General features: G+C 32.9%; 1 protein-coding gene across 6 annotated transcripts in view; it reads left to right on the top strand.

Moving 5' to 3' along the window:
• Positions 1-24,343, top strand: part of nphs1 (NPHS1 adhesion molecule, nephrin) — a 219,763-nt gene that overhangs the window by 128,294 nt on the left and 67,126 nt on the right. For all 6 annotated transcript variants that reach the window (XM_051128921.1, XM_051128920.1, XM_051128922.1 and 3 more), the window contains 2 exons: positions 11,305-11,499; positions 17,120-17,242. In XM_051128921.1, the coding sequence (XP_050984878.1) occupies positions 11,305-11,499; positions 17,120-17,242 (318 nt within the window). The remainder of the gene's footprint in view (positions 1-11,304; positions 11,500-17,119; positions 17,243-24,343) is intronic.

Genomic DNA, 24,343 nt, shown 5'->3' with positions numbered 1-24,343 from the left:
ATTCATGAAAGAATCCTGAAAAAAAAAAAATCACAGGTTCCAAAAAATATTTGGCAGCACAACTGTTGATATTATCCAACATTGATCATTCTAATAATAAATCCGCATATTAGAATGATTTCTGAAGGATCATGTGACACTTAAGACTGGAGTAACAGCTGATAAAAATTCAGCTTTTCATCACAGGAATAAATTCTATTTTAAAGTATGTTAAAATAAAAAACATTATTTTATATTGTAAAAACATTTTGCAATATTACTGTTTTTTTCTATATTTTTAATCAAATAAATGCAGCCTTGATGAGCATAAGAGACTTCTTTAAAGACTATTACAAGTCTTACTGACCCCAAACTTTTGAACGGTAGTGTATATATAATGATTGTACTCTTTAGTTAACCCTTATTGTTTTTAAAATGTAAAAATTATAAAATAAATGAATTTTTTAGCATATTTTTAATTACTTGAATATATAAAATTACAATATAAATTACAATATAAATTATGAAATTACTTGAATTTAAGCATATATATACTTAGCGCATACTTTAATAATATACAGGTAAGATTATACATGTCACAATACACTGTTGTAAAATGCGCTGGATGCATTAATAAAGGTCAGTCGTCTCTTAATACGTAAACACAAGGGATAATCCAAACAGAGGCTTGAGCAGACACACATAAACAACGAGTAGACCCGTGGAGGAATTAACAACCTGGAACTTAAATACACAGGGTAATTAGGGAAACATAGGTGCATGGGATAATCAGTTAAACTAAACAAGGACAGGAAAATGACCAAATAAGGCAAAACAAGATTAAAAAAAAGGGCCATAGTATTGAAAATAAAATAATTGAACCACAGATTAATATTAATATGTTCAAGGAATAATTTTTTGGTGAGTAGCCATATAAGGAATCTTTATTTTATAACACTGCCATTGCTTTTACACATTTCCAAGCATTGTGTGCTGAGCTGGTCATGGCCATTGAAGCTCTGGTAAATCACAAGTATTTTTTGTTATACAAGAGGTGGCTTATAAAATACAGTCCTTGAGTAGATTCTGCGTGTCACACAAAATGTATATCTAGCCAATTTGGCCCACGAGCAAATGTTCACATCTTCCACTCTCACAGCTACATGCGGTAAATGCTCCCTCTCCGGTTCTGCTCTGCTTGACAAAACTGCATCTGAATAGAAAGAATGGCCGAGGCAATTTACTGTAATGATTGCTTGTTGCATTTTCCCGTTCTGCCTCCATATATACAATTTGCGCGTCTTAACGCCACGTGACGCCTCGTGGAGCGCCGACCTGCCTTCATCCTCTTTGGTCTGAGAAGCGTTTGACACAGAATCCCAGGCCTTTCTCCCTCTTCTCTTCACCATCTCGCTGTGAGCTTTTATCTCATAATAACTGTGCTGCCTGTATATTAGCAGGCTCCAACAATCAAGTTTAGTGGAGATGAAATTGGTTACTGTATGCCAAGGCTCAATTTGGACTGGATGGTAGCATATGTTGTTGCATGGCACCAAAGGAAATAATCTGCTTTGTGTGGAACATGCTCGCTGCCTGTGTAGACGAACCGCTGTGGTAGTCTGTATGTCTGCGTTTATGTGCAAAGCACTGTAAAAAGAAAAAAAAAGGGAAAAAAAGGCCTGTAAAATGTACGGTAAAAAACAGAATTTACATTTACATTTAAAAAATGTATTTTATTAATTAATATAATGCTAATATAACAACCTGTTGAAGTACTAAAATCTGTTTTGTACCATTGTAATACACTGATAACCACCAAAAGCAGGTTGTAATAAGAAAGTCACATGATGAACCACCGAAGAAAGAAAATACTAATATATTAATATATATGGAGGGTGCACAATCATGGTAACTAACACACATGATGCTAAAATAATGCAATAAACATTATTTAACAGCCTTAGATGTAACATACAACCCTAATTAACATAACTGGCATAAAAAATTGATAAGAAACATAGTTATTTCAATGAAAATTCTGGGAATTTAAATGTTTTTTTTTTTTTCCTCAGTGTAAATTATACATTTATTTTTACTTCCCAAAACTGTATTTTACTGTAAAATTGCAATGTCCACTGCATCTTTTTACTGTATGTAGTAAGGGAACTCACCGTCAACTAATTAATAGGTTTTTACTGTAGCATTTTTTACAGTTTTTTATCGTTAAAGTCAATCATTTTTGCATCTGTGTGTGTATAGCTGCATCTTGTGTATTATAATAATTAATAGTAATTTTACTAAAAGGATAAATAAAGGCTTCCTGTGATAGAGTAGAAAAAATAGAAAATGTTCAGTTAATTATTAAACTAGATTTTTATTAATAAAGGTATTAATTTCAGTTAAAATGTAATAAATTAATAAAAAATAATTAAAATAGGTTTCAAATTAAAAATCAAACCAGAATGAATTTATGAAACACTGTTTATAACGCACTGTGCAATATAAATAAAAAAATAAATAAAATAAAAGTAAAATCTATACAACAAAATGCAATAATAGAAGAAAGACATAATATATTACATATATTAGAGAATATATATTAGAGAAAAATATACAAATAATCAAATAAACACCACAAATGCATCTTCTCAACCTAATGGACATTAAAAATAGTGCCTAGACTCCATGAAAATATTTTATTAAATACTTTTAAACAGTGCCAGTTAACTAAAGCTAAAACTACTGGATAATGGTTGGATAATAACTTATTTTAGTTGTCAAGGCAGAATTTCTCATTTACTTGATGTGGTAAAATAAAATAAAATAAAATAAAATAATAAATAAAAATCATTATTTAACATGAAATTAAAAAAAAAAAAAATAGTGCTGGGCAATGAATAATCGCGATTAATCGCATCCAAAATAAAAGTTTTTAAATATAAATACACCCACATGCATAAATATATTATATATAGAAAAACATTATGTGTATATATAATAAATTTATACATAACATTTTTCTAATAAAAACTATAAAAAACTATATAAAAATAAAAATTCTTAAAAAAAATTGAATAGTATTTCAATTATTCTAAAATAATTGTTTGTATATAATTACAAATTTTATATAATTGCTATATACAAACACTAATGATAAATAATTGTGCCCTGCCCACTGAATCCTATTGGTTCGAAATTCCACATCACAACTTATAAGAGGCCTTGATTGTTGTGTCTCCCAGCGGTTAACACATGTAGTATGTGTAAATGACAAATTGCTTGTCGCTAAAAACTTTGCATCGTGCTTGGTTTCACAGCTGAAACCTGCTGAAAGCACCTCTGCGTATTGAAAACCACAAACACGCCGTTTATAAAAAGGTGTCAGTGTTTCCTTTGTAAATATAATTAGAAATCCAATTATTTGCTTGTAATTGCAACCTTTTCATACATTATGCAATGCACAACACGCTTTATAGGGAAGGTGATTGCATGAGATTGCAGTATGTGAAATATGAGACATTGCTTGTGCTTTAATTATGTCTGAATGTAACATGTAGGAAAAGAAATCTCCGGTGCGCATTTTTGCGAATCACTGATCTGACCAATCAAGGCCGTGAGTATTCAAATTGTTGTGTTGAAGCACCTCGTGCATTTTCGTTTATGCATAACTTTGTAGCAATGAGTCAACCGCCAATCTAAAGCGACCGTTCCCTGCTGAATCAAAGAAAAAATGTTTTTTTCTTTGATCCAGACTTTGAAATTCCTTCTCCTTTGAGTCCTTGAATGGAACGCACGCGGGTTGTGATTAAAATCTCAGAGTTGTGTTTATTTAGACTACAAAAGGAGCAGAATAATGCATTGTTGTACATCGCATTAGCGTTGATACTTTCTGTTCCGGAGCTGTAGTTTGGCGTCACCCGCTATAGACTAAAAGTCAGATTCTACGCTGCAGCTTAATCCCATGTCATTATCTTGTTCAAATAAGACGTCAACGCGCGGCATCAGGCGTCGGAATCAGACCGGGGTGCGTGTTTGACATGTCTTTCCTCTCCTATCGCCGCTTCTCAGGCAGCTGAAGGGAAGGGAGCGCGCAAGTACGGCTGGCTGCAGCATTTAAATGTGCCATGCTGATTATCTTGCCGCTGTGTTTACGTATTCATTTATGTAAACATTATGCTAATGTGTTTTTCGGCTTGTCGCTTGTGTCCAATCGTGCCCTTCAAGTTTGACGTGAGGTGACTGATGCAGCCTTGATGTGAAGTTGCAGCTTCTGTCGTTTGGGCTTCTGAGAGCAGTCGAGTGTGCCCAGATGCACTGGATATTTGTCGTTGGCTCAAAAGAGGTGCCGGGGTTTGAAAAGTCTCGGCCGTGCTCTCGGGAGCGGCCTTTCAAGAAAATGCGTCCTAAAATAGCTGACCCTTTTGTGTGCGCTACATTTGCTTTTTCACACTAAAGAGTGTCCGAGTAATCATGGTCTCTAAGAGGTCTTTGAAGGCTGGCTGAAGCCACGATCGGATCAGAGGAGCTTGATAAAAGTCTAATGCCGACTTCATACCGAGTACGTCTAGGGCTCACAAAAAAGAGCAAACGCCTGCTAGCTAGTGTGTATCAGATTAAAGGAAGAGCTCATCCAAAAATGAAGGCCACTCTTGTCATACATCTGTTGTCACGTTACAAAAAAGGCAACAAAAACACCAACTTAAAAATGAATAAAGCAACAATGCTATAGAACCATTTTGGGTTCCACAAAGAACCTTTCAGTAAACAGTGTTTGAAAGGAGCATTTGTTTGTTTGTTTGAAAAACATTTTACTATTCTGAACCTTTTTCCACCGTTCAGAACCTTGTATGCAATGGAAATGTTTCACTGAACGGTAAAGGCCAACAAAACTCCACCATTCACCCTTAAAAATTAAGGTTCCAAAAAGGAGTTTTCATAATAATTCATTTTACACTGTTAAAGGATTAGTTCACTTCCAGAATACAAATGGACAAGATGTTCATGTCTTTCTTTCTTCAGCCATAAAGAAATTATGTTTTTTGAGGAAAACATTTTAGGATTTTTCTCCATATAATGGACTGGTATGGTGCCCCAATTTTGAACTTCCAAAATGCAGTTTAAATGTGGCTTCAAACGATCCCAAATGTGGCTGTAAATGCGGTTTTCATAAAAATGATACAATCTATATACTTTTTAATGTCAGACACTCGTCTTGTCTTGTCTTGCTCTGCCTGAACTCTGTTTTTTCCGGTTCATGACAGTTAGGGTATGTTCTTCCTCAACTTCAAAATCATCTTATATCGCTGTTTTACCTTTTTTTGTTGAGGGTGTTTAATCTTCTTTGCATGTTTACTTTGCAAAGATTGGATCGGTACTTCTGCAGCGATGTAGGATGATTTTGAAATGATTTTTGAAGTTGAGGGAGAAAATACAATTGGAGATTTTCGACATACCCTAACTGTCTTGAACCAGAATACACGGAGTTCAGGGAGAGCAAGACAAGACGAGTGTTTGAGATGAAAACCGATTAAGATTAATAATCTATTGTTTCACTAGATAAGACTCTTCTTCCTCGGCTGGGATCATTTGCAACCGCATTTGGGATCATTTGAAGCCGCATTTAAACTGCATTTTGGAAGTTCAAACTCGGGGCACCATAGAACTCCATTATATGGAGAAAAATCCTGAAATGTTTAACTCAAAAAACATAATTTCTTTATGGCTGAAGAAAAACGACATGAACATCGTGGATGACAAGGGGGTGAGTACATTATCTGTAAATTTTTGTTCTGGAAGTGGTCTTCTCCTTTAAGGTTTTTGAGGAAAACATTCCAGGATGTTTCTCCTTATAGTGGACTTCAGTGGGGATCAGTGGGTTGAAGGTCCAAATTGCAGTTTCAATGCAGCTTCAAAGGGCTCTACACTATCCCAGCATAGGAATAACGGTCTTATCTACCGAAACGATCTGTCACTTTCTAAAAAACATAAAATGTATATAATTTTTAACCACAAATGCTCATAATGCAGTGCACGTCTATGACTTTGCGCATTACGTAATCATGTTGGAAAGCTCACGCACAGTTAGTTCTTCATCTGTGTACTTAAAAATGTAAGGTAGGTCGAAAAATCTCATTTTCTCCTCCAACTTCAAAATCGTCCACTAAAAATCTACCCCATAATGATAAAAATCCATGCAGTGGTTTTTAATTAATCTGTAAAAATAATATCCCCTTTTTCAAATCGAGCCATCTGTGACGTCACACCAACAGAGGCCGTTCCCGTGATAGTTGATTAACATGAGCGTCTTACCTCAGATCAGTTTTACCGTTTACTGCACGTTGTGATTCTTCTCGTTATTTCCCTATAGCGGATAATGAACCAGAAGTCTCACCCATATGCTTACTTCCGCATTAAAGAAGAAGGTGGATATCTGAGTCTTATAAAAACCATAGGATAGCTTCAGTGGAGTCCAATGTTCTTTGGAGTCCATTTGCTTTAAATATATTCTTTTATGACAAATAAAGACATACAGATTTTTAATGAGGTGACTAAATGATGCCAGAATTTTCATTTTTTGGGAGAGCTGTCCCAACAAGTTGTTTTTTTACTAATAGTGGTGAAAAAAACATCAAATTTTTGGGTTGCACTGTGCCTTTAAATCTCAAACCGCTATTGAATGTCACATTCTTTTAATTAGGTAGGATCTCCCACACAGAGTTTCCACAATTGCATTCCTGATGTTACACAACGGGGTCGTCGGAGAGTCATCGTCAGTGTTATGTCCCGTTAAATCATGTTTATGACAGGTACAAGCCGACTCCATTGGAAAGAATGATCAGCAGATGGGTGTCACACAAATCATAATGCCACAGCCCAAGTGGTGAGGAAATAGGTGTCTTTTTGTAGCCCAGTCATCATTCTTCTGGGTGGATATTAGCCGTAGGTGTATTGACAGCTGAGAAAACAGCAAGGGGATTTGAGATCTCTTCATACCTTCATTTTCCCTGCTCTCCTTCTCACTGAGGAGAGATTTAATTCTCTGTAATTACTTTATTGACTCATTTGCAGAGCTGAATTGGCTCCAATCTGTCGTCAATAAAACATACACAGAGATGAGGAACAGCACAGCAATGCTTAAGTACAACATCATGGTGGGAGGCACATTTTCCTTCAGTGGGGAAATCGTGTCGTCGGCATCCATATGTGACAATCTTATGTAAAGCATTAAAATAATTTATGCTAAACAAAATTATAATCTAATGCAGAACTATTGAGCGAAATCCATTTTATTTATTTGCTAAAGTTATTTTTTACTCTCATCTACCTTTTCTGTGTGAGTTTTGGACATTGGTTATAAAAGAAAAAAGAGGTTAAATGTGTCTCATTATACAAAAGTTGTTATCTTAATGAAGAGAAATGACAGCTAATATGCCTAATTGTATTTCAGTGTTTAGTAACAACTGAAATTCACTTTTAAATTTACTTTAAAACTTTTAGAACATACAGCCACAGAAATATGACTTGACTATTGGTGAAATATATGAATGATGGATGTTTCAAATAAAAATCTGAAAATAATTTACGAAAGCATTATACCATTCTGAAGTCTTATTATGTTGCTTATTGTTCACATTTTCATAAACCAGCTAGGAAATTGTGGACTATTTAGAAAAAATGTGTGATATATACTAAAATAACAGTAGGATTTTTAATGAAAATTGTATTTTTATGGCATTTTGGGGGTAAAGGTCACTACCACATTTTAACCGAAAAATAAAAATAAATCATGGACTTATTACTTTCAGAAATGTACATTAATCATCTGAATGACCTGATTCACTTGAGCAAATTTAATTTTTCAGTTTACGAGAGAAAGAACCATTAAACTGTTTAACCATATTGTGTGCAGGGATTGAACTCACTTCGTCTGCGCGAGCACCACAGCTCGAGAATACATATGATAACCACCAGGCCACATAAAGTTTTTAAAAGATGAGAGCTTGAAGGACATTTAATTATCTTTGCCATTTCAAACATTCAGAGAGGAAAAAAAAATCTCTTACCACAGTGGTTGACCTTCGGCACAATGGCAGAGAATAATTAAAGAAGAGAAATGTCTGAGCTCTGTTTGGATCCCACTTGGATAATGAGAGCTGTTAACTCAATCTGAATTATTCCTGGCCCTGAAATCATAAGATTTGAATTGCTCTAGTAATTCAAGCCAGTTTTGCATGCATATTTTTAAATTATTTTAATTGTGGTGATCATGGATATGATGACATCATCATACATGTAAATATACTAAAATGTAAAAAGCAATTAGATGCTATTTACACTATGATAAAATAGCAGGACTACTACTTGCAAATCGTGGCAATTATCTGCACCTTGGTGTTGTAGTACATTACAAAACAGTATGCTGTAATAATGTATTGAGTGTGAATTATAATTTTAATTCAAATCATTAAATGGATGCCACATTATTGGGACAATAAAGCTCTTCCTACACCTGCCCTAACCATACCCGATACTTTATTTTCATCTTTTAGAATTTTTCCTTCATTTTCATTGAAAATAAATGCCTTTTCGATGTGATATGAAATTAAATGAGACATAGTAATTTCGGCAAAATGCGGATTTGAACTAGGTTTGGTTGCGTCAAAAAGACTACAGCATGTGCTTTACCATCTACACCACTGGTGGTGTTTGACAGCCATCTTTTATAGTGTTGACTACTCCAATCAGAGTTAGTATAAATGGTCTCTGCCAACAAGGCAGGCTGTTTGCACCTAGTGTAAATAGACATTGCGAAATAATCTTTGCGATTGCAAAGATTCATAAAAAAACGCTTATACACACTTCTGCTGTAAGTGAAGCTGGATCACGAATGATTCACGCGAACATAGATGGATATATGTAGATCGGGAGGTGCATTCCATTCACAAACAAATGTAATGTACTGCATCCTCAATGGCTCAGATGTCGTGAGTAAATGACGAGCTCTATGTTCATTATTATATCCAGCAACACAACACCTCAATCGGAGATATTCTTGTCTAACTTACATCCCTGCTTCGGCATCGAAACAAGGAAAGTTACTGGACTGTGACAGCTGGTCTGAGGTAAAACGCTCATGTCAATCAACTATTGTGGGAGCGGCCTCTGTGGGTGTGACGCCACACCAACAGGCATCTGAGAACGGCTCGATTTGAAAAAGGGGATATTATTTTTACAGATTAATTAAAAACCACTGCATGGATTTTTATCATTATAGGGTAGATTTGTTTATACACTGCCAACACACATTAATGTTCAAGCAACATGAAAAAGTGAACTTAGCATCCGATGACCCCTTGAAGTTTTTAATGTAATAATTAGTTATTTAAGCTACACTATGTGATGGCTGATGCGCAAAACTACAAGGTACTTGCATAGAATCATTGTTTTGGTAATTACATGAGTTGTGCTTCTGCATGGATGAATCTCTTGTTTATAAATCATAGTTTTATGGATAAGTGCGATTGTCACTAACAGCACCAAACTCTACTAATAACGAAAAAAAGAAAGATATCCAGATAATATGTCTTAAGAGTAGGTAAGTAGTGTTGCGTTGACCTGTTTTTGTTTTAAGTTTGCGTCATTAAATTATGATTTTCCTGTTTATCCCTGTAAATCTGCTTTGAAACAAGCTGTATAAAGCACTAGGCCTATAATTTTTTCCCGTAAGAGCGGACGCGGCCATTTGTAAATTTTATGGGTCTGGCTTCTGTTCTCTTCCACATCCAGCTATTTTTAGCTGTACAAAACAGCTGGTTTTGCTGCTTGATATTGCAAATTGGAGTATCTTAATTATGAACACACTGGTTTGTAGTGCAAAAAATTTTACTGTTTACTTTACATTGTCATTCTTCTCGTTATTTCCATATAGCAGCTAATGAATGGGAAGTCGCTCGCCCGTAGGCTTACTTTCACGTTGAAGGAAAATGTGGATATAAATAACACTTACTTGAGTTGTTGAAATCGGTTTTAAAATGACATCGCAAACGTTTGGCAGCGATGACGCAATGATCGCTTGATATTTTTTTATCAAAAATGGTGGAAGAAGGCTAGTTCTAGCCAAGTAGAAATATTTTTAGTTGTAGAGATTGGCAACATAAACATTGCTTTTTGAACCTAGTCATTGCATAACAAATGTGTAATGGTTATATGCAAACTATGTTGATTCGTATTTTATTATGGGTGCTTTACGTTTCTTTTTTGCTTGGAAACTTTTTGTTTTGAAGTTCACCTGTTGTGTCTTCAAGAATCTACTGCGTATAGTATCCACATTATTTTTCCCGTAAGAGGACAATTATATTTTATAAATTTTATTCACAAAATTTGTAAATTTTACGGGTCTTATCCACATCCAGCTATTTTTAGCTGTACAAAATAGCTTGTTTTGCTCCTTGATATTGCAATTGGTATATCTTAATCACATTATTTTAATGTATTATCTTAATTATGAGCACACTGGTTTGTAGTGCAAACAGTTTTACCATTTACTTCATGTTGTTATTCTTCTCATTATTTCCCTATAGTGGATAATGAACAGGAAGTCTCGCCCACAGGCTTACTTCTGTGTTAAAGAAAAAAGTGGATGAGCCAGATCTGGTTTCCTTTATATATGGATATGACATAAACACGAACGACAAAACTATGCTGTTTTCTGGGAAATCCATTCCAACAGCTCTAAAATATAAATAATAGTTACTATTGGCTTTCCATCTTTCCACAGTGGTTTAGACTGAGGCAAAAACACTGTTTGGAAGGTGGTTTTATGATGTGCTGGCTCATTATTTTAACTTTAAAAACATGCATGGACTTGATTCAGTCAGTCATTTTTGTCTGAATCAACGAATTCACTAGAATGAATCAGATTATCCAGTGCTACGTATACATGAGAGAAAGAACCGATTAGATGAACTGATGCACTGAAATAATTCAGTCATTTCATCGCTACATATAGGATCAAACCAGTTCATTATATGTATCAGACTTTCTAGCGTACATTTGAGAGAGAGGACCAGCTCAGTGGAATAAAAAATGGCATCTACTTTGTCAATGTGACATTAAAAACAGCAACATAGCCGTGGAAAGCTCTCTGTCTAATGAAAAGGGTGCTGTAAAGTTAGTAGCACTTCTACTTTTAGTTAGTTAGTCTCTCCAAATATGTTTGCAGCCTTCAGCAATAGAAGCTTGTGTTGCTAATGAAAGATTTCCCCATCCTAACCTTGACTCGCATCAGCTCTCCCATTTCCTTCTGTTGTCTTCCTCTTTTTGTAGGTGTGTGTGGGCAGCAGGCGTTCAAGACAGAACCACGTAATGTGACGGTCAGGGCGGGGGCCACATCTCTGCTGAAGTGTGAAGTGCTGAGGGCCTCGGGGGCCGTGCAGTGGGTTAAAGATGGGCTGCTCCTGGGACCTCAGAGATCGCTGCCTGGCTACCCACGCTACAGCATGACAGGAGACCAACAGAAAGGTGAGAACTCGGAGGGATGGAAAGAATGACATGCGGTGATTAAAAACAAACGTCTACGAGTTGCTGAAATGTTTGCTGACATGTTGTTAGATGTGCGTGAGCGAGCAACCGTCCCCAAAGAGCACGAGAATGTGAAACCCTTCTCCAAACACATTGAGGGGAAAATGCTACAGTACAATTCATAAGCTTGACTTAATTTGAGAAAGTAAAGAATTAATTGTTTGTTTATTTGTTAGTTTTTTTAAATTAATTCATTCATATATTTATTTATTTAGTTAGTAAATTTCACAAAACTTGAAGTTATATTTTACCCTAAAATCTAAGAGTGAGTGGGGGACAGAATATGGGGATACGGGGAAAGATAAACAGTGTATTGCTATTATTAAAAAATATATTAGGGCTGTCAAACAACATGCAAAATAAAATATGTGTGTGTACTGTGTATATTAATTATGTATATATAAATACACACATATACGTAAATGAAAAAAAAAAAAAAAAAAAAAAAATATATATATATATATATATATATATATATATATATATATATACACTACCGTTCAAAAGTTTGGGGACAGTACATTTTTATTGTTTCTTTTTTTTTTTTTTTTTAAGAAATTAATACTTTTATTCACCAAGGATGTATTAAGTTAATAATTAAAAGTTTATTAAAAGTTCATAATAAATAATTTACATTGTTATAAAATATTTGTATTTTGAATAAACACTGTACTTTTTAAACTTGTTATTCATGAAAGAATCCTGAAAAAAAAAATCACAGGTTCCAAAAAATATTTGGCAGCACAACTGTTGATATTATCCAACATTGATCATTCTAATAATAAATCCGCATATTAGAATGATTTCTGAAGGATCATGTGACACTTAAGACTGGATAAAATTTCAGCTTTTCATCACAGGAATAAATTCTATTTTAAAGTATGTTAAAATAAAAAACATTATTTTATATTGTAAAAACATTTTGCAATATTACTGTTTTTTTTCTATATTTTTAATCAAATAAATGCAGCCTTGATGAGCATAAGAGACTTCTTTAAAGACTATTACAAGTCTTACTGACCCCAAACTTTTGAACGGTAGTTTATATACATATTTTATATGTAAAAATATGTAATGTAAATATGTACATATACATATTTTGTATATAAAACATATTTTTCTTAAATATATACATGCATGTGTGTTTGTTTTTATACACACATAATAAATATACACACACATATATTAGGTAAACACAAACTTTTATTTGCGATTAATCGTTTAACAGCCCCATATATGTATATATGTGTGTGTGTATATATATATATATATATATATATATATATATATATATAAAATAAAAAATGGGGGGTAGAAAATATTTTAGATATAAGTTTATATTTATTTTTAACATTTTATTTATTTTAGTTCTTTTTTTTTAAATATAATAAAATATAAATATAAAAACATTTTTAGTGTTTGGGAAATGATAAATTGGGAAAATTTTTATTATTTCAACGTAAAAAATTATTAGTATTAATCATTAGAAAATGTTTTATACATAATCTCAATGCACAGCAAATATTTATTTATTTATTTATATACTCACTCCCTCACTCATTCAACCAGGAATTTATTTATTATTTTATTTATTTATGTTTCACAAAACTTGCCAAAGTCATATTTTACCCTAAAATCTAAGGAGGGGAAAAAATGCTATTATTAAAAAAAAGGAGGTAGATTACTGACATCTTTATATATATATAATGTTTTTTCTTTTGATTTGGTGACCCAGAATGTTCTTGACACATTTTGTGAGATTACCATTAATATTTTGTTGTCTTGTGTAAACGCACTGGAGTGTTTAGGAAATGATAAATCGTATAAAATAGTATTTCTGCGTGAAAGATTATTAGCATGAATCATTATAAAATGTTTTGCTCATAATCTGCAAATGGCTATAGATGCCTCAGTCTCAATTCCTAGTTTAGAGGCAGCCTTCCTCATCAAAATGCGCTCAGCTCTCTTAAAAACAGCTTAGCGAGATGCTATCAAAGGACTTCTAATTTAAGCACCGGAGACAGATTTAAGAAATTAGCTTTTTTTTCCCTTTCTTTTTGAGTGAGAGGACTTTAGTACCACCCCCAATTTCCTTCCATGTAAATAAATAAATAAACAAAGTTAAAATCAGCTCTGAACTACTCCTATTTTAAATGTCCATTGAGAGTAAATTGAGATTATTGTGTAGTGGGCTGAGGCACTGAATAACCTACGCTGCTTGGCCAGCCTGCATTGTGTATAGAAAAAAAGCCAATTAAAAGACAATGCTAAACAAGTCCTGAGCATCTGCTCCCTTTGTGGAGGACAAAAGCTGCTATCCGGCATTGCGATAGAGAGGCGGTTTGTGCCAAACGCAAGAAAATGCTTATGCTATTGAATGCTACCGCACGGATAAAGAGTGCCATGTAAGGGACAAATGATATCATAAAAAGACATGCTGAAAGCATCTTTAATGTTAACCCTGTCAAACTTAATCTGCTGATACGCAGACGTGCATCCACACGAGTTCTCGCAAGCGGCACAACAAGCCGTAGGTGCGTGCACACACTCTGATGCTTTGCAGAAGGAAATGAGTGAGAGAACGGGCCAGAGTCCCCATCGGCGTTTCATATCGGTTGTCAGAGGCGTAATTATTGGACTTCTTCAAACAAGTGCTCGCAAACACCCTGAACCGCAACACCGCGGCAGCGTGTACCGAGTGCAATTTCAAGAGAGTGGAAAATCATTAATGATTTGAAAGTGGTTTCCTTTCCTTCTATGATCACATAGATCTGAAAATTGCTGCTGGTTGGTATTAATTATCCTGCCATCCTGGCTGACACCTCCTTTTTTCAGCTGTGGAAGTTGTCATATCAGGATACTATTTTCTGCATGTTAGTTTTCTTCAGAGGGGAGGAGAAAAGGAAAAAAGGGGAAAAGAAAAATGTTCAAAGCTGGAACAGCTTGCATAAACTTCGCCCGAGCAGCCATTAATCCTGGCAGAATGGTAGTTGAACAAACAACCCCTTGGTGGCATGATATTCTGCTAGTAAATAACAAGAATCTCGCACACAAAGGAACGATGTTGAAGGCCTGCATCAAATAGAATGAATCACGTTCCTCTCTCCGCAGCGTTTGTCGCTAATTGGGGCCGTTAATTTGAGATTGCCTACAGATTTTGCACTGCCATTTGACAATTCTAATTTCTTTACTCTTGATTTGTTTCTGGCTAATTAAAAGTGGTTTTCAAAAAGCATTTGAACATCTTCAAAAATGTGTGTTAATGGTGGGAACTCTTCAAATATGCTTTTAAAAACCCAAAACATCAGAGCGTACGATCAAAGAATATTCTGGCTTAAATAAACTTAGTTTGTCAGTTTGTTAAAACAAGACAAAATGCGTTTATAGTAATGCACTTACATTGTAACTCTGTGGTGCAAAAGAAATTAATGCTTTGATTTAGCGAGGATGCATCCAATTAACCAAAAGTGACAGAAGAGACTAAAATAAATCTATTTCATATATAAAATGAAGGTTTTTCATTTGAACGTTCTATTAATCAAAGAATTCTAAAAAAAAAAGTATCACAGTCTGCACAAACAAAAGGGGAAATTCACCCAAAAATGGAAGTTACCTCCTGATTAACTGACCCTCAAGCCATCCTAGGTGTACAGTATATGACTTTCTTCTTTCAGACAAATAAAATCTGGGTTATATTTTAAAAAGTCCTGGCTCTTCCAAGCTTTATAATGGCAGTGAATAGGTGTTGAGATTTTGAAGCAGAATAAAGTACATCCATTCTTCATAAAAAGAAGAAAGTCAAATACACCTAGGATAGCTTGACGATGAGTAAATCATAGGGTAATTTGCATTTTTGGGTGAACGATCCCTTTAGATTTTAATATTTTACAATATTACTCTTTTTACTGTGTTTTTGATCAATGGTTGTTTAAAGCAACACACTTTTTACATTGTCAAAAACAGCTCTGTTCATGGCAAGCTGTTTCGGTGCGTCTCTTTAAATGGTAATGAGCTCTGCTCACCCCGCCCCTCTCTTCCATGAGGTGACAAGCAGTTCGAGAGACTGTAAACTTCAGCCGTGGAATTTGCTAACTAGCACATTATTAGGACACAATATATGGTGTTTTGCAAAGATTCATAAAAAAAAACCTTATACGCACTTCTTCTGTAGGTGAAGCTGCATCATGAATGATTTGCATGAACATAGATGCATTTAGGTAGATTGGCTGGAGCATTCCCTTCAAAAAACAAAAGTACATTAATCCTCTGCCTCTTCAGCGGCTCAGTTGTCGGGAATAAATGACGATTACTATATTCATTATTACATCCAGCAACAAAACACCTAAATCACTTAATCGGAGACATTCTTGTCTACCCCTGCTCCAGTGTTGAAACAATGGCGGACAGTTCACAGCTCACTCAGAGCGGGTCTAAGGTAAGACGGTCATGTCAATCAACAATCGTGGGAGGGGCCTGTGCAGAACTACGTCATTCTGCCAGGAATCTCAGAACAGCCTGATTTGAGAAAGTGATTGTTGTTATTGGGGATTTAAAAAAAAAGCACTGGGTGGATTTTTATCATTATAAGGTGGTTGTGTACACACTAACACACTTGTTCAAACAACATGTAAAAGTGAATTTTGCATCCGATGACCCCTTTAAAGGTTTAAAGGAGAAGTCCACTTTCAAAACAAAGATTTACATATAATGTACTCGCCCCTGTGTCATCGAAAATGTTCATGTCTTTTTTTCTTCAGTCGTAAAGAAATTATGTTTTTTGAGGAAAACATTTCAGTGTTTTTCTCCATATAATGGACTGCTATGGTGCCCCAAATGTGAACTTCCAAAATGCAGTTTAAGCCAGAATACACAGTTCAGGCAGAGCAAGACAAGACGAGCGTTTGAGATTAAAAAGTATTTAAATTTTATTTTTTTAATAAAAATAACAGATCGTTTCGCTAGATAAGACCCTTCTTCCTCGACTGGGATCGTTTACAACCACATTTGGGATCGTTTGAAACTGCATTTTGGAAGTTCAAACTCGGGGCACCATATCAGTCCATTATATAGAGAAAAATGCTGAAATGTTTTCCTCAAAAAACATAATTTCTTTACGACTGAAAAAGAAAGACATGACCATCTTGGATGACAAGGGGGTGAGTACATTATATGTGAATTTTTGTGGACTTCTCCTTTAACCAGACAAAATGAAGTTACAAACATACATTTGGGAGAACTTTCTTCATTGAATCTTGTCAGTAATATCACAAGAATGTGTTATGCTTTTTTTCTTTAGGAATAATGTGTTGAATTAAAATTCAAATTTTCCAAGTACATTACACTAAATTCATTAGTTCTCCCAACCGAATGACAAGTTCAATTGATTTTCTATACCACTCAACAGCATTACATATGCTAAAAGCAAAGTTTAAGTTGTCGTAACCTTGAATATCCATTCAACACTGTCAAGTCTTCCGCTCATTGTCCGTGTGAACAATAAGATCACGTTTCTCTCTTCTTTCCTCTTCATAATTTCTGCTTCGTCTGCTTTCTTCAACAGGCCAATACCATCTTCAAATTTTCAACGTGAGTTTGGAAGACGACGGCCCCTATGAGTGCCAAGTGGGCCGGTCCGTGAGCAGCCGTGCCATCGTGTCCCGTACAGCCTGGCTCAATGTGCAGAGTAAGCAATCCCATCTTTTACCGCCGAGCGAGGAGGGGGGTGCAAATGGGGAAAAGCAGCACGTGGGACAACTTTAGCCATGACAGATCGCTCAACCAAGGCCGCTAATGGCTGCACACGCACTGAAAAGGTGACACACGGTGGCAAACCTAAACCTGTCACCATAGCCGCATTCAGGGTACTAATGAGCCGTGGAGTTTCTCTGCAGTGTGGTGGAGAATCCCTTGCGCTACACTTCAGATAAAGTCCCATTGGTCACAGGTGTATGACAGCGGTGATAGCACGCATTAGTGATGTGGCCAATTAGTTAGCGCGCTTGGCCACAGCGGATAGGGCACTTAAAGCGGGCAACATCTGAGACGTACCTGCACGAACAACTTGAGCTGAAGAGCGATCCTCCTGCTCGTGGGTGATAACTTTTTTCTTTTAATTTAGCTTCGTTTTTAACTCTTCTGTGAAGTATAACACGTCCAGATGGGTTTCGCTTTGTCCTTCGCTGTAGAAACTTTTACGAAGGTAGTCAAGTGCAGCTACGGATTTAGAGAGGGAAATGAAGATTTGGAAAGAGCTTAAAAAAGTTGCACTTTTTGACCAAGTGCAGGATTTCTTACCGTAGTTTTGAGTTTGGAGATCAGTGCAATATATCGGTTTGTGACTTGGCTGTGATTCTCTTTGTATTGTGTGAACGTTTGAGGTCGAATCGCCCTGGAGAATACCTGAAGGAAATTCATAAGGCATCAGAGGGAAAGGAGTTTGACTTTGTGTCAAATTGATTTCGGTGAAAGATGCTGGTAGTTATTGGTTCAATTCTGTGCTGGTGTTCTTTCCAATCAGAGTTCAATTTGAGGATCTTTGGAGCCGTTTCGACATGTCAATTCCTTAAGCACTCGAGCTCCAAGGATGTTATTACTCAACCGTTCTTGACTCGTTTTGATTTAGACATGAGCGGGAGACGGAGTCAGTGAGTTGCTAACTTGACAACAGCTATGGTTGGATCATTGTGCGAGAGAGTTGATGAATCTAGAATCACTTGGAGCTGACAGACTGATTCCCAAATGAATAGTTCAAGTGATTTGCACTGATTAAAAAAAAGACTAACTGAAAGGAATAATTCATTAAATTGTCATTGTTTCATTGTTTGTGTGTGTGTGTGTGTGTGTGTGTGTACTTTTTAAAAATAATTCTATTTTATATTTTTATTAAAATAAAAATATTATATTAGTAATAATTTATTGTTATAATTTTATAGATTTATTATGTATATATATATATATATATATATATATATAATATAAGATATATATATATATATATATATATATATATATATATGAAAGTATATATATATGTATATTATACGCAGTAAAAATTTACAAAATGAATTCTACTTAAATTTCTACTTAAATATGCTTTTTTATCATCATCATGACCTCTATAGAGAAAAAAAATAAAAATAACATTTCAATAGTTATATGTATACTATATATTAATATTAATATTATATATATATATATATATATATATATATCACAATATTTTTTTTAAAAATAACATTATTAATTTCTAGATAACTTTGTGTTAAAAAAGATCGATCTAATTAAAAAATACTGTGTATTCACAATATATTTTTTAAAAATGACTTGTTTTTATATAATTTTATATATATAAATCTATAAAACATTGTCTATATATAGTCAGTTTTTTAGTTATATAGATGCATTTTTAATATTTTAATATAATGTGTTTTAATATTTAATATATAATATGTAATCAATATATTTTAGATAACTATATATATATATATATATATATATATATATATAGTTATAGTTATCTAAAAATGGTCATTTTTAAAAATATATATTTTTATAAATTTTATTAAAAATATATTTATATTTATTATTTTATATTTATGATTACAAAAAATGCAATGAAAACTCAATTGTGCCTCCCATTTAATAATAATATAATATAATATAATATAATATAATATAATATTATATAATATTTACCGTGCCATCTGAATCATTCCTTGATGACATAGTTGACCTCAATTTTTATTCATTCATTCATTCACTCATTTACTCAAAGTTAGTAGTTCTCAAAGTTATTCCGAACTTTTTTTTATTTCAGGAACACAAACGTTTTAATTTTTACCACCATTTTGGAATCTGAGCACAAATAAAAATAACATTTCAAAACTTGAATAGAAGTTTATTAAAATGATTAACAACTGAAATTTCAATCTATTCCTCATACAAAGCTATTGTGTGGTTTTGCAAATGTTTAAATGCAAAACATAAGTCAGATTAGCATGCTTTATGATATTTTTTGTCATTTTTGGGCTTAATAAACATGATTGTCACTATGAACTGACGCTGTATGGAAAAAGCTGCATGAAGGCTCTTAAAAAAATCATTTTGCTTTTAGAAAAAACATGAGGGTAAAAAAAATTGACAATTTTCATTTTTGTGTGAATTATCCCTATACATGTACCTTCAAGGTTTGCTATTCCATCACTTTTCTTAGTTCAGGCATATATGTATACATGTATTTGTAGTTTATTGCTTGTGTAACGTACCTTATAAGATTAATCTTCAGTGTCGCGTGGCAGATGAATGTTACTGAGCATGAGCACTGGTCCACGTCACACTACTGTATCATTCCTTCACTTTCTAGGCTCATAGTCACGCTCTCTAATACATACGTAATCCTCCCTGTTTCACACTTTCTCTCTCTTTTCCATTCAGTCTATCCATCTATTGCTCAGTCCCTTTTAGAGTCTCTGTCTTTTGCTTTCCTTCCATCTCTTCTGCCTCCTGCGGTGGGAGCCGGCCCGTATGTCTGAGGCAGGGGGTCTTGAAAGCCCCTTTTCTTCACCAGTCATCAAGCATTCACTTCCTCTTCTGTCCCAGAGATGTGTATGTGTGTGTATATATATATGTGTGTGTGTGTGTGTGTGTGTTTGTAATGGAGGGCGGTTGCTGTGGTGACTGCCTTTCTTTTGCCTGGGAAGGCAGCAGGTTTTATTGACAGCAATGAAAAAGAGAAAGGACAAGACAGTGAAGATAGTTATGGGTGTAACAGAATCTCAGTTTCACACACTTACGCAAACACACACACTTCTGCATCAACAGCAGCAGGCCACAGTCACTCATTTATCACAATCAACAGATGGATTCATATTGTTTGTGTGTTTAATAGGCTGTCAGTTTAACATGTTAATTTAGTGCAGTTTAATTAAAAAAAACAACAAATAACATTAATATAAAATGTATTTAATGATACATTTAATTATTATGAATTTAATTATACATATAATTCATAAAATTATACATTAATATAAATAAAATATAATAAAATATGTATATGTAGTATAAATGAGTAATATATATTGTTTCAAACACTTAAATAAGAATAATAAAATATTTATATTTAGTATAAATTTGTAATATTTATTGTTACATTTTTTGTTTTATTAACAATTTATTATTATCATTTTTAAATGTATAATATTTCTAAAAATACTTTTATAAAATTACATTTTTTTATTTGTACTCAAAATCATACATGAAAATATATCTTAATTTACTCAATTAATTCTGCCTCCTATACTCAATTTCCTAAATACATTTTCTTTCTCTATAAAACACACCTTTTAAAATAATTGTATTTTTATATTTTTATAATTAGTAATATTTCTTATTTAAAATTATTGGAATTATTTAGTAATTATACATTAAAGTAAATTAAAAATAATAAAACATTTATATTTAGTATAAATTAGTAATATTTATTGTTTAAAATTATTGTATTATTAAAAATGTATTATTATATATTTTTTTAAATGTATAATATTTCTACAAATACTTTTGTAATATTACATTTAAAAAAAAATTGTACTCAAAATCGTATATGAAAATATATCTTAATTTACTCAATTAATCCTGTCTCCTATACTTAATTTCCCAAATATGTGTTTCTCTATAAAAGCACACTTTTTAAAATAATTCTATTTTTATACTTTTATGATTAGTAATATTTCTTATTTAAAAGTATTGGAATTTTTTAAATAATTATACATTAAATAAAAAAATAATAAAATATTTATATTTAGTATAAATTAGTCATATTTATTGTTTAAAATTATTGTATTATTAATAATTTATTATTAGCATTTTTTAAATGTATAATATTTCTAAAAATACTTTTATAAAATTTAATTTTTTTGTACTCAAAATCATAAAAATCTATCTTAATTTTCTCTATAAAATCAAAATTTTTAAAATAATTCTATTTTTATAAATGGTATTATCTTATTTAAAATTATTATATTTGTAATATATTATTATTATTATTATAATTTTCTAAATGTTTAACATTGTATAAAATGTATAGAATCACACTTTTTAAAATATATTTTGTATATTTGTATTTTCTTATCATTTTATATATGTATATGTGGGTGTGTGTATGTGGGTGTGTTTTTATATTAATATTATACTTAAAATGCATTTTTAATTTAAAAAAAAAATCACTTAATTAATCCTGCCTCCCGTACCTAATTTCCCAAATACATTTTTCCTTTTAAAATTACATTTTGTAAATAAAATTAAAATAAATAAATAAAATATTTTTTATCATCATTTTATCATCATCACAGATCTCTATAAGGTTGAACAAACTATTGATTAATTCAAAACACTTTTTGTGTAATGTCTATGTGCGGTTTAACTTATTTACCACAGTAATACTAGACTAATGTCTTTGAATGATCTTTATTTAGAGTTTTTTTTTTTCTTAGGAAGGTTTGATAAATGTAATTAACAGGCATATCATTGAATTAGTTTGATTACACTGTTTAATTGAGCCCTGAAAACTGCATGGCATTTCAGTCCCTTTTACTTATTGTTTAGTGTTGCCATATGTAAGTGAAATATTAAAGGCTAATTCTTGTTTATATGATGTTTTGAAATGGACGTTTGCAAATGCGAGTGCTGAAGGCAGCAGTATTTTCCCATCCATTACCTCACCATTGCACCCGTTCGGGGCTGGATTTTTGCTGTGTCTGCTTCTAATCTACCTCAGTAAATCCAATCCAAATGGCATAATGTCTTTACAGAGGGAGTGGTGAGGCGGGGAAAAAAAAGGAGAGAAAGACAGAGCGAGAGACTAAAAGATGAGGCAGGGTCTTAATTGGATTCTCTCTGTCCATGTGATATGTTTTATAATGGCCTAATTCAAGATGAATCACCCTTGGCTTGCTAGAAGCTAAGCGCGTGGCCACGGCATCAATAGCTATCTCCACAGGCGCCTGCGTGAAGCTTTCTCAACACTTCTGTGTGTGTTTTTCTTCTCTGTCGCACACAGACACGAGATAACCACGGCTGTCACTTCAAGTGGCACCTTATAATCCTGAACAATAATGCGGCCGTGTCCTTCTTCTCCTTTGATCCCCACTAGCCGCTCGGGCAAAACGTTGTTACCATTTGACGAATGCAAACAGGTTCAGATCTGGCTTCCTTTTGCCTGCCCTAGTAACTTTTAATGGTTTCAAATACTGTAGTTAGTTATGCAAACCTGTTTCCGTCTCAGAGTTAAAAATACCACTTTATATCTCGCAGTTGTGTCTTTTTATCTCACTGTTGCAGCTTCATTTCTTGTAATTGGATTCTTATGCATCACAGTGTGACACTTTCTTATTTTAAACTTCTTCACAGTTAACCTTTTTTTGAGTTACAAACCAGTTTCCATAGTTTAACCTTTAAATGAGTATGAAGCGTGTGTTGGTGCACTTGTTTTGTGTGATTGTATAAAACATTATGAACATTATTTACTGAAGTTTGGAGCAAATAAAGCTACATTTCTTATAGATATGAGACATTTTAATGAACTGTGGTCATTTTTATACCAGGTTTATTCCGTGAAGTGGTGTATTAAAAACACATACTTTTATCTTTATAGAAGAATTAGTTCACCTTTGTAATATTTCACGCTTTGCTGAAAACATTTCTATATTTTATTTGAGGATTTAGTTTGGTTTGGTTTTTTTATGTAGACACTTGTTATGAACATCTGTTTCATGATCTGTTTTTCTGAGCAACTTGGTATGTGGGAAAAAGTTAATTTGGGGAAATGTGGGAAAGTGTTAGATTACACTTTAAAATTTAAACTCTCCATATGTTCATAATATATTATATATTATTATATATTAATATATTATATATTATTTTATAATTCTGACAATAATTGAAAAATCATGCAGCAGTAGTGGCGCAGGACAATATTATCAGTGCTATAATTAGGGCCCTATGAAATTCATTTTATTTTTCCCAAATTCTGTTTTTTTTTTCCAAAAAAATTTTTGTTTGTTTTTAAATCTTGTTTTAATTTCTCTGGATTCCTTTTTTTATTTTCTAGACTCTACATTAATGGTTAAATAAGAAATATTAATCAACGAGCAGTTTTAAGAAATATGTTTTGTTTATTTCCCTGAAATGTAGTTGTTGTTTTTTTGTTTGTTTTTTACCTAATTTTACCAAACCATTTTAACGTTTTCATTAAATTGTAATAATCTCTTGTTTGTTTATTTATTTTTTGCCCCCAGAAATACTGTCTTGTGTATTTACATTTCTCTCATTTTATCTTTTAACAGTTGTATTATTAGTAATAGTACTGTCATTACGTTATGTAATATCTTTCTGTCACAGTTTCTTCAAGGTAAATTAAACGTTTATTTTTACAGGTTGCTGTGAAGATACCAAATTCTTATTTTTACTAAATTCTGTGTTTTTCATACAATTTTAATGATCAAAGCATCTCTAAATAATTGATTTTATTAAAAAATATGTATATTTACAGAAATACTGTTTCATGTATACATAAGACAGTTTTTTTATATTTATTTATTTATTTGTTATTATTATTATTATTATTATTTATTTTTATTTTTTTTTTTTCAGAAATACTGTCTTATGTATTCACATTTTTCTAGTAAATAAATTCTAGTAAATATATTCTGGTTAATGTTCCTTTAAAAATATGTTTTAATAATTTTATTATTAGTAGTAATAGTACTGTCATTACATTATTAAATATCTT

This window comes from Labeo rohita, chromosome 15 (assembly GCF_022985175.1).
Source record: "Labeo rohita strain BAU-BD-2019 chromosome 15, IGBB_LRoh.1.0, whole genome shotgun sequence".
Lineage (NCBI taxonomy): Eukaryota > Metazoa > Chordata > Actinopteri > Cypriniformes > Cyprinidae > Labeo > Labeo rohita.
The sequence above is the reverse complement of the archived record's forward strand: the minus strand, read 5'-3'. Positions and strand labels throughout refer to the sequence as shown.